At 68.2% G+C, this 10,715-nt stretch overlaps 1 protein-coding gene across 1 annotated transcript; it reads left to right on the forward strand.

The window, feature by feature from the left end:
* The first annotated feature begins 2,051 nt into the window (after positions 1-2,051).
* PDZD4 (PDZ domain containing 4) lies at positions 2,052-9,748 on the forward strand. The gene is given in 9 exon segments (XM_038381722.2): positions 2,052-2,302; positions 3,841-4,059; positions 4,061-4,110; positions 5,551-5,641; positions 5,779-5,877; positions 6,077-6,139; positions 6,317-6,418; positions 6,742-6,843; positions 7,462-9,748. Coding segments are annotated over 9 exon segments (2,016 nt in total). The 5' UTR covers positions 2,052-2,242; the 3' UTR covers positions 8,692-9,748.
* Positions 9,749-10,715: the final 967 nt, after the last annotated feature.

A 10,715-nucleotide genomic window follows, 5' to 3' on the forward strand; every position in this document is an offset into this window, starting at 1 on the left:
CAGAAAGAGAGGGGAGGAATTTTAGGTGTGTTATGGTAACAGCTTCGCCCCCCACCAGGAAGGTGGGATGGTATGGATATTAAGGTAGCAGCCCTCAGTTCCCCGCCCCCCCAGTGGGGGAAGGAACATTATGTGTGTTTACGGTAGCTCTCGCCCCCTCCCCATGCCCACCCCAAAATGGACGGGGACTGTTATGTTTGTGGCAGTATCATTAATGAACCAGAGCGGGCGATATTAGCTGTATTACGGTAGCAACCCCAAAGTGGAGGGGTGGGTGGCGCTATTCTGTGTATTATGGCACTACCTACCCCCTCGCCTCCCTGTTGATGGGGGCCCTTTTACGTATATTACGGTAAAGCGCCACACGAAGAGACACTGACGCAGCTATACTGGGCATTACGGTAGCACCTCGGGTGACGGGCTGGGGCGGTTTTGGGCTTTACAGTAGCAGCCCACTGCGGCGCTGATATTACGGTAGCACTCCGGGCCGAGGGCCTGTTATTATGGTCATTACGGTAACTTCTGGTGCGGAAATACAGATATTACGGTAGCATCCACCCAGTCTGGGGGCGGGATATTCTGTGTATTACGGTAGCGTTACAGACAGTCGCACTCCCTGCGCCAAAGGAAATTGGGGCGGGGGGGCAGGACGCCTGGGTTCTCTCCCGAGCTGGGGGGCGGGGGGGAGCCAGGACGCGTGGGTTCTACACTGAGCCCAGAAGGGGGGAGCTGGTGCCCAGACTATCCCCGTCTGCTGGGGGGAAGGGAGCCGGGGGTGTGTGGTTGGGGGGCGCCCGGACCCTGCTCAACCCCACCTGAAACCACTAACCCCGCCGCTAGCAGCTGATCTCTGACCCCCAGACATCCCCCGCCCATACCCCTAGATGGGCCCCCCAGCACCCCCGACACCCCTCGTCCCCGCATCGTACCCAGCCCAGAGGGGGGGCCGGGAAGCAGAGCGGGGGGGTCTTTGTTCTGCAGCTGGAACCCGCCCAACTGGCTGCTGAGCCCCCCCCCCGCCAGCAAAGTCCGGCGCGAGGTGCCCGGATACCAGCCCCCCGCACCCCCACCCCCGGGGCGCGTCTCCTGCTTCCAACAGTGACAGAATTGAACTCCTGGCCACAGCCCCTGGGGTTGGTACTGAGACCCCCCCCCGACCAGGGTAAAAGATGGAGTAATGAATACACCCCCCTGCTCCAACCACCAGCCCCCCTCCCCTCCCAGAGCCGGGAGAGAACCCAGGAGTCCGGGCCCCCTGGATGTGTAGGAACAGAAGAGCGGCCACAGGGTCTCAGACCGATGTCCGTCCAGTCCAGTGTCCTGGGCCCGCAGTGGCCAGGCCGGGTGCCCAGGGAATGACCAAGCGGGTCATGGGCCAGCGACCCTGGTCCTGCCACCGGTTCCCAGCGCCCAGCAAACCAAGGCCTCAGGGCACCAGCCCCACCCGGCCGGGCTAGTGGCCTTCGGGAGGGTCTCTGAGCCCCTGGGTCTCACCTCTCCACTCAGCACGTGGCCGGGAAGCAGGGGGGACCCCTAAGGGGGAGGTCAGAGGGGTGTGGGGGGATGGATAGATAGAGGGGTGTGGGGGATAGATAGATTAGATTAGATCGAGGGGGTGGGGGGATGGATGGATGCATGGATAGAGGGGGGTGGGAATAGATAGAAGGGATGGGGGATGAATAGATAGAGGGGGGATGAATGGATGGATGGATAGATAGATGCAGGGGGTGTGGGGGATGGATAGAGGAAGGGTGGAGGGAGGGATTGATGGGGATTTCCAGGGTGCAGGGAGCGGGGGGGGGTTAGAGAGATGGGCTGGAGTGGGGGGGTGGCAGAATGTGGGGGGCGAGAGGGGGAGGGCGGGGTGGAGGGAGGGATTGATGGGGTGGGGGGTGGAGGTGTGTGTGAAGTGGGGGGATGGAGGAGTAGGGGGCGGGGCCGGAGGGGCGGAGTGGAGGGGCTGGGGGTGGGGTCCAGCCACCGCCCCCCCACCGCCCCCGAGCCAGGGACGGAGCCGCCGCCGCCGCCCGACCAGCCGCGTCTTCCCCGCCGCCCCCCGCTCTTCGGCCCCCCCACCATGCCCCCGGGGGGTGACCCCGCCCCCCGCCGTGCCCCGGCGATGCCAGCGTTGGGGGGGCCGGGGGAGCAGAGCCCCCCCCGCGGCCCCACCTGTAGGATGGGAGGCGGCTGAGCCCCCCCGCCTCCTTCGTCTCCGTCCTGCCCCCCCGCCCCCGGTTTCACGATGGGCTGCAAGCTCTGTCTGGTGCAGAAGCCGGAGGAGCAATACAAGGTCATGCTGCAGGTAGGGGGGCGCGGGGCTGCAGGTAGGGGGCGGGGGGCTGCAGACAGAGATGGGGCGCGGCTGGGACAGGGCCTGCACGGGGTCGCTGGGGGATGCAGAGGGGCAGGGAGCGGGAGCTGGGGGTGCCGCTGGGGGAGAAGGGGCTGCAGGGATGGGTGGGGAGGGGCTGGGGGATGCCGCAGGGGAGATGGGAAGGGAGCATGTACCAGTCTAAGGAAGGTTGCCTAGCAACAACCCCCCCCATAGCTGCTGGATTTGGAGGGATGAATGAATGAGGGAGAGGGGCTGCATCTCCCCAGCCCGGGACCCCCCCAAATGTAGTTACCCTCCCCTAGCTCTGTCTGACCCATCCCCCACCTCCCCCACCCCTTCTCACCCATCCCCCCTTCCTCCCACTTCATCCATCCCCCCAGCTCTGCCGGTGCCCCTCACTCCTGACCCGCAGCCCCTACTAGCCCAGCCCCTGTGCCAAGTCGGGGGTCATTTCTGGGGACTGAAGAGGGAATATTCTGGGTGCGTCTGGTGCAGGATCAGCTTAGAATTCAAAGCCCCAACTCACTGCAGCAGGCCGGGGGAGGGGGGAGGGGAGGGGAGGGGAGGGGGTGTGTGAGAGGGGCACAGAGAAGGACATTTGGGTGCAGTTAATTGTGGCTGGGCCAGCAGCGGCTGCGGGTCGGGAGTGAGGGGCACCGGCAGAGCTGGGGGGGGCAGGGCCGGGTTAGCAGGGGTTGCGGGTCGGGAGTGAGGGGCACTGGCAGAGCTGTGGGGGGGCAGGGCCGGGCTAGTTGTGGGGCTGGGGGTCGGGAGTGAGGGGCACCGGCAGGGCTTGGGGGGGACAGGGCTGGGCTAGCAGGGGCTGCGGTTCGGGAGTGAGGGGCACAGGCCAAGCTGGGAGGGGACAGGGCCGGGCTAGCGGGGGCTGCGGGTCGGGAGTGAGGGGCACCGGCAGAGCTGGGGGGGACAGGGCCGGGTTAGCAGGGGTTGCGGGTCGGGAGTGAGGGGCACTGGCAGAGCTGGGGTGTGGGGGGCAGGGCCGGGCGGGGGCGGGTCGGGAGTGAGGGGCACTGGCAGAGCTGGGGGTGTGGGGGGCAGGGCAGGGCTAGCAGGGGCTGTGGGTCGGGAGTGAGGGGCACCGGCAGGGCTTGGGGGGGCGGGGCTGGGCTAGCAGGGGCTGCGGGTCGGGAGTGAGGGGCACAGTCAGGGCCATGGGGAACTGGTTGGGGGGCTCAGGGTGGGGGATGGTTCCCCCCACACACACTCCGTGTCCCTGTATCAATCCTCTTAGTTTCCATGGGAACCGTTGCTGCAGTAACGCAAGGATGGAGATGGAGACGATATGATAAGGGGGAAGCTAGGGGGGCTCGTCCCAGCCAGACACCCCAGGGTGGGGGAGGGAGAAGGGGGGGGTCTATGCCGCCCCTGTTGGGGGGGCTGAGTGCCGCCCTGCAGGTGTCCACACTGAGGGGTAGCTGGAGATGGGCTGGGGGGTATGGAAAGGCGGGATCTGCCCGGGGGTCTCTCATGCCCGGCCCCCCCAGGTGAACGGGAAGGAGCTCTCCAGGCTCTCCCAGGAGCAGACGCTGGAAGCTCTTCGCTGCTCCAAGGAGCCGCTGGTCATCCAGGTCCTGAGGCACAGCCCCCGGGCGCGGGGCGGAGGGGAGGGGGCCGCCCTGCCCGGGGACCCCGCCACCCTGGTGGACAGTGGGACGCAGACGGACATCACCTTCGAGCACCTGCTGGCGCTGGGCCGGCGGCGCCCCCCCCAGCCCCCCTGCCATGACACTGGAGACCTTCGGGATCCCCGAGCTGTGAGTGACCCCAAGCGGAGCCCCTCACTCCCGACCCACAGCCCCTGCTAACCCAGCCCTGCCCCCCCAGCCCTGCCAGTGCCCCTCATTCCCAACCCATAGCCCCTCCTAGCCCAGCCCTGCCCCCCCAGCCCTGCTGGTGCCCCTCATTCCCAACCCATAGCCTCCTGCTAGCCCAGCCCTGCCCCCATGGCCCCGTCAGCGCCTCTCACTCCCAACCCACAGCCCCTCCTAGCCCAGCCCTACCCCCCAGCCCTGCTGGTGCCCCTCATTCCCAACCCATAGCCTCCTGCTAGCCCAGCCCTGCCCCCATGGCCCCGTCAGCGCCTCTCACTCCCAACCCACAGCCCCTCCTAGCCCAGCCCTACCCCCCCAGCCCTGCTGGTGCCCCTCATTCCCAACCCATAGCCTCCTGCTAGCCCAGCCCTGCCCCCATGGCCCCATCAGCTCCCCTCACTCCCGACCCACAGCCGCTGCTAGCCCAGCCCTACCCCCCCCCAGCCCTGCCAGTGCCCTTCATTCCCAACCCATAGCCCCTCCTAGCCCAGCCCTGCCCCCCCAGCCCTGCCAGTGCCCCTCATTCCCAACCCATAGCCCCTCCTAGCCCAGCCCTGCCCCCCCAGCCCTGCTGGTGCCCCTCATTCCCAACCCATAGCCTCCTGCTAGCCCAGCCCTGCCCCCATGGCCCCGTCAGCGCCTCTCACTCCCAACCCACAGCCCCTCCTAGCCCAGCCCTACCCCCCCAGCCCTGCTGGTGCCCCTCATTCCCAACCCATAGCCTCCTGCTAGCCCAGCCCTGCCCCCATGGCCCCATCAGCTCCCCTCACTCCCGACCCACAGCCGCTGCTAGCCCAGCCCTACCCCCCCCAGCCCTGCCAGTGCCCTTCATTCCCAACCCATAGCCCCTCCTAGCCCAGCCCTGCCCCCCCAGCCCTGCCAGTGCCCCTCATTCCCAACCCATAGCCCCTCCTAGCCCAGCCCTGCCCCCCCAGCCCTGCTGGTGCCCCTCATTCCCAACCCATAGCCTCCTGCTAGCCCAGCCCTGCCCCCATGGCCCCGTCAGCGCCTCTCACTCCCAACCCACAGCCCCTCCTAGCCCAGCCCTACCCCCCCAGCCCTGCTGGTGCCCCTCATTCCCAACCCATAGCCTCCTGCTAGCCCAGCCCGGCCCCCATGGCCCCATCAGCTCCCCTCACTCCCGACCCACAGCCGCTGCTAGCCCAGCCCTACCCCCCCCAGCCCTGCCAGTGCCCTTCATTCCCAACCCATAGCCCCTCCTAGCCCAGCCCTGCCCCCCCAGCCCTGCTGGTGCCCCTCATTCCCAACCCATAGCCCCCTGCTAGCCCAGCCCTGCTCCCATGGCCCCGTCAGCGCCCCTCACTCCCGACCCGCAGCCCCTGCCAGCCAGGCCCCGCTAACCTGTGTTCTCCTCCACCACAGGCCCCCCTTCGGGCACGACTACTATGACCCTGTGGAGTTCATGGAAGAGGCCCCCCCAGAGACAGAGCGGGCTGAGGAACTGGAGTATGAGGTGAGCAGGGTGGGGGATGGGAGCCCGGACGCCTGGGTTCTCTCCCGGCTCCGGGAGTGAGGTGGGAGCTGGTGGTTAGCGTGTGGGGGGGGGAACTGGGGCCTCCATTCAGGATCTGACCCCCGTCCCCCCTGCAGGAGGTGGAATTGTACAAATCGAGCCACCGGGACAAGCTGGGGCTGATGGTTTGTTACCGGACGGATGACGAGGACGACGTGGGAATCTATGTCGGAGAGGTGGGGAGCCATGAAGGGAGGGGTGTGATGGGGGCCATGGCGGCGATGAACTGGGGTGGGAGGGGTGGGGGCTGGAAGAGACCGGGGGTGACTCTTTGCAGGGGGAGAGGGAGCGGGCTGAGGGCCGGGGCAGCCCATGGGAGACTGGAGGGTATGGGGGGGTCTTGGTCCCTAGTGCCATCCCCCCTTCTCTCCCCAGGTGAACCCTGATAGCATCGCTGCCAAGGATGGGCGCATCCGAGAGGGCGACCGCATCATCCAGGTGGGGGGTGCTAAGGGGTGCTGGGGAATGGGGGGTGCAGAGGGGGTGCAGGGGGCTAAGGGGGGCTGAGGGACAAGGGGCTAAGAGGAGTGCAGAGGGCTATGGGGGGATGGGGGGTGCAGAGGGCTATGGGGGCCTGGGGAATGGGGGGCTGACTTGGCCCCCCGGTCCCCTCAGATTAACGGGGTGCAGGTCCAGGACCGCGAGGAAGCCGTCGCCATCTTGACCCAGGAGCAACAAACCAACATCTCGCTGCTGCTGGCCAGGCCTGAGACCGAGGTGAGGGGTGCCCCGACGGGGTGGGGCTGAGGGGGAGGGGGGAGTCAGTTTAGGGTCTGGCTGGGGGGAACTGTGGGGCAGGGGGTTGAGGGGGTGAGGTGGAAGTTGGGGGGCTGGGAGGATGTGGGGGGCAGGGGGAGATTTGGGGGTCCCAGAGGTGGGAACAGGGGGTCACAGGGTGGGTTGGGTGCTCACCATTCCCCAGTGAGGGGGGATCATGGGGGTGTTGGGGGGGTCCCTTGGGCTGGGGCTGCCTGGGATGGATGGGGGGATATGACTGGGGGGGGGCTGCAGCTTCACCCCCCCTCCCCATCCGCCCCCAGCTCTCCAGGCGCTGGAAGGACAGTGACCGTGAGGATTTCCTGGACGACTTCGGCTCCGACCACGAGGGCGAAACGAGACCCCGAGCGACCCCCGGGCAGCAGGTGAGGGGGCGCTGAGGGGCAGGGGGCTGGGAACTGGGGGGCTGGTGTGAGGCCCAGGTGACCCTGTTTACCAGGTGACAATGGATGGGGGGGCTTGGGGCCGGTGATAGCAGATGCCCAGCGGGGAAGCAGGGGGGCTCGGGACTGGGGGGAGGGAGCATCCAGCGCCCCCTGAATGCAGGGGAGACTGGGCTGGGCTGGGCTGAGGGGAGCCTGGCCTGAGGCCGGAGAGTTTCCTGTGCTGGGTTCAGACGCTCACTAAACCCTCCTGTGTTACACCAGCTGAGTCGCTCCGGGCTAGAGACCAGGGGGGCCTTATTCCCTCTAGGGGTGGAGGCCCCGGGGGTCTCCCTGAGGGGCCCACGGCAGAGACAGGCATGCTAAGGCTCAGAGCGGTGTGGTTCCAGGAGGCGGGGGGCTGGACCCCCGAGAAGGGCTCTTGCGCTGATGGGGGTTCCCCCCAGGGACTGCACAAGCCAAGAGTGGGCACGACCTGGGAGGCCGTGACAGCTGGGCAGGGGGTGCTGGGGGACGTGGAACCGGGGGGCTGGGCAGGGGAGCCTGAATTAAAGTCAGCTTCACCCCAGTCTCCAAACCTCCCCCTTCTCCTCCCCCCAGCCTGCCGTGGCCCCCGACCCGCCCAGTGCCAGCCAGGAACTGGACAGCGGGGTGGGCCGGACGGACGAGAGCACCCGGAACGAGGAGAGCTCGGAGCACGACCTGCTGGGGGATGAGCCCCCCAGCTCGGCCGGCACCCCGGCCCCCCAGCGCCGTCCGGCCCCGCTGCAGGCCCGGGACTTCCACTTCAGCATGGACTCGCTGCCGCTGGCGGGTGGCGAGCTGCCGGCCCCGCCCGAGGTGCCAGGGCTGACGGACGCCGAATTCGAGCGGTACCGGGAGCTGCTGGAGCTGCGAGGGCACCTGGCCACCGGCCCCGGCCCCCTGCGCACCGGCCTGGAGCCCAGCCGCACCCGGGCGGCCCTGCTGGAGGAGGAATTACGGCACCTGCAGTTCAAATGCCGCAACATCCTGCGGGCACAGAAGATGCAGCGGCTCCGGGAGCGCTGCCTCAAAGCCTGGCTGCTGGAGGATGGAGGGGGGCCGGCCCCGGCGGGCGAGGGCCACCCCCCGGCCCCGCTGGCCGACATCACCGAGGTGCCCGAGCGCTCGGAGAAGGACAGCACCAGTGCCTACAACACCGGGGAGAGCTGCCGCAGCACCCCGCCGCTGGGGAGCCCCAGCCTGCGGCCCTGCCGAGCCGGCCCCGACGCCAACCTCCCCGGCCCCCCGCCCAAGCCGGGCCGGCTCCGGCGCCCCCGGGAGGGCAGCCCCGGGCTGGCTCGCCGGGCGCGGGATGAGAGCCCGGCGCCCGGCGGGCTGGCGGGTGGCGCCCGGGCGGAGTGGAAGGGGAAGGCGCGGGGCGAGGGCACCCGGCGCCCGGGGCGGGACCGGCTGCTCAAGGCGCGGGCGCTGAAGATCCGGGAGGAGCGGAGCGGCATGACCACGGACGACGACGCCGTGAGCGAGATGAAGATGGGCCGGTACTGGAGCAAGGGGGAGCGGAAACAGCAGCTGCTGCGGGCCCGGGAGCAGCGCCGGCGCCGGGAGCTCATGCTGCAGAGCCGGCTGGACTGGCAGCGGGAGGCGGGCGAGGGGCGGGCGGGGGGGGCCCCCGGGGCCCCCGGCGAGCTCAGCATCCTGGCGCTGAGCCACCGCAAGAGCCTCAAGAAGCGGAGCCGGCGCATCCTGGACAATTGGATCACGATCCAGGAGATGCTGGCGCATGGTGCCCGCTCGGCCGACGGGCGCCGGGTCTACAACCCGCTGCTCTCCGTCACCACCGTCTGAGGGGCCCGGGGCTCCCCGCCCCCGGCCAGGATTGGGGCTCCCCCCCACTGCCAGCCAGGATTGGGACTCCCCCACCTGCCCCGCTACCAGCCAGGATTGGGGCTCCCCCGCCTGCCCTGCTACCAGCCGCGATTGGGGCTCCCCCCACCCTCACCACCGGCCAGGATTGGGGCTCCCCCTGCCCCACCCCAGACCAGGATTGGGGCTCACCCCATCCCCCGCCCACACCACCGGCCAGGATTGGGGCTCCTACACCCTACCACCGGCCAGAAGTCGGGGCTCCCTCCCTGCTGCGTGACAAGGCTTGGAGACTTGGTTTCTCCCCCATGTGCCAGGATTGGGGGGTGATCCTGCCTCCCCCACATCGCCACCATCAGAGGACACAGGGGATGCATGGAGACCGTGGGGGCCCCCCCAACCCGACAGAGCAGGAAAGAGGGGGGCACCTGGACATGCCTGGCTGCAGAAGGGACCCCCGGCTGCTGAGACAATGAGGAATTTTGTGGGGTTTCCCAACGCTGCTCCAGCCCCCCCTCCCCTCGCTACAGGGACGCCCCAGGATCGGGACCAGGGGGGCGTGAAACACAAAGACACCGAGTCAGGCTGTACATAGAGCACAAGGGCGGGGGGGGGCACAAAGCCCCCCCCATGCTCCCTCCCGGGACAGTTTTTATGTTGTGTCTGTGATTCGTGGCTGGTCAGTTCTTCATCGTTTGTCTGAGTCTGGCAGGAGAGATACCTGGGCTCCCTGCCCCCCCCAGCGGACCCCACTGCCCCCCGAACTGCACCCTAGACTCCCAAAACTAGACCCCACTGCCCCCAAACTCCCATTGCCCCCCAAACTGCCCACTAGCCCCCCAAAAACCCATCCCACTGCCCCAAACCCCCCATTGTCCCCCGAATTTCCCACTAGTCCCCCAAACCCCTCACTGCCCCCAAACATCAGACCCCTTTGCCCCTGAACTGCGCACTAGCCCCCAAAACCAGACCCCACTGCCCCCAAACCCCTCAATGCCCCCAAACATCAGAACCCTTTGCCCCTGAACTGCCCCCAGCCCCCCAAAACCAGACCCCACTGCCCCTTGAACCGTCCACTAGCCCCCCAAAACCAGACCCCACTACCCCCAAATCACCCACTAACCCCCCGAACTGCCCCCAGCCCCCAAAACCAGACACCACTGCCCCCGAATTGTACACTAGCCCCCCAAAACCAGAGCCCACTGCCCCGAATCACCAGACCCTACTGCCCCCAAACCCCCCGAAACCAAACCCCACTGCCCCCTCACCCCTCACTGTCCCGAACCCCCCACTGTCCCCCAACCACCAGACCCCACTTCCCCCTGAACCCCCCCACTGCCCTCTGAAGCGCCCACTAGCCCCCCAAAACCAGACCCCACTGCCCCCGAACTCCCCACAGCCCCTGAACCCCTCACTTTCCCTGCTACCCAGCAGACTCCCTTCCCCCACCACCAGTTCCCACTACTCCTCTGAACCCCCCACGACCCTCCCAGAGCTGGGGAGAGAACCCAGGAGTCCTGGCTCCCAGCCCCCCTCCCCGCTGTAACCCACCAGCACTCCTCCCCTCCCCTCCCCACCCAGATCTGTCATGTCTGTGTCCACAGCTCCCTGCCGCTCTCATGCCCAGCAGGGGGCGCTGCCGGGGGGCGGGGGGGGGTGGGGGCTCCCGGACGCCTGGGTCCGGAGCCGAATCTGCCTGGTCAGAATAAAGCGGAGCCTTTTTACTCCTTTCATGCGGCTGCGTCCGGAGGCTTTACTGTCCACGAGTCCCCCCCCCCCGCCCTCCCGTGGGCTGCACCCCCCATGGGCATGGCCCCCCCCGAGGGTCTCACCCTTCCAGCCCCCGCTTTAGCCACCAGGCCCCACTGCCCTCCCAGAGCAGGTCAAAGAACCCAGGCGTCCTGGCTCCCAGCCCCCCTGCTCTGACCCACCAACCCCCACTCCCCTCTCAGAGCCAGGAGAGAACCCAGGAGTCCGGGCTCCCAGGCCCGCACTAGGGGCAGTGA

The sequence above is a fragment of the Dermochelys coriacea genome, chromosome 23 (assembly GCF_009764565.3).
Source record: "Dermochelys coriacea isolate rDerCor1 chromosome 23, rDerCor1.pri.v4, whole genome shotgun sequence".
Taxonomy (NCBI): domain Eukaryota; kingdom Metazoa; phylum Chordata; order Testudines; family Dermochelyidae; genus Dermochelys; species Dermochelys coriacea.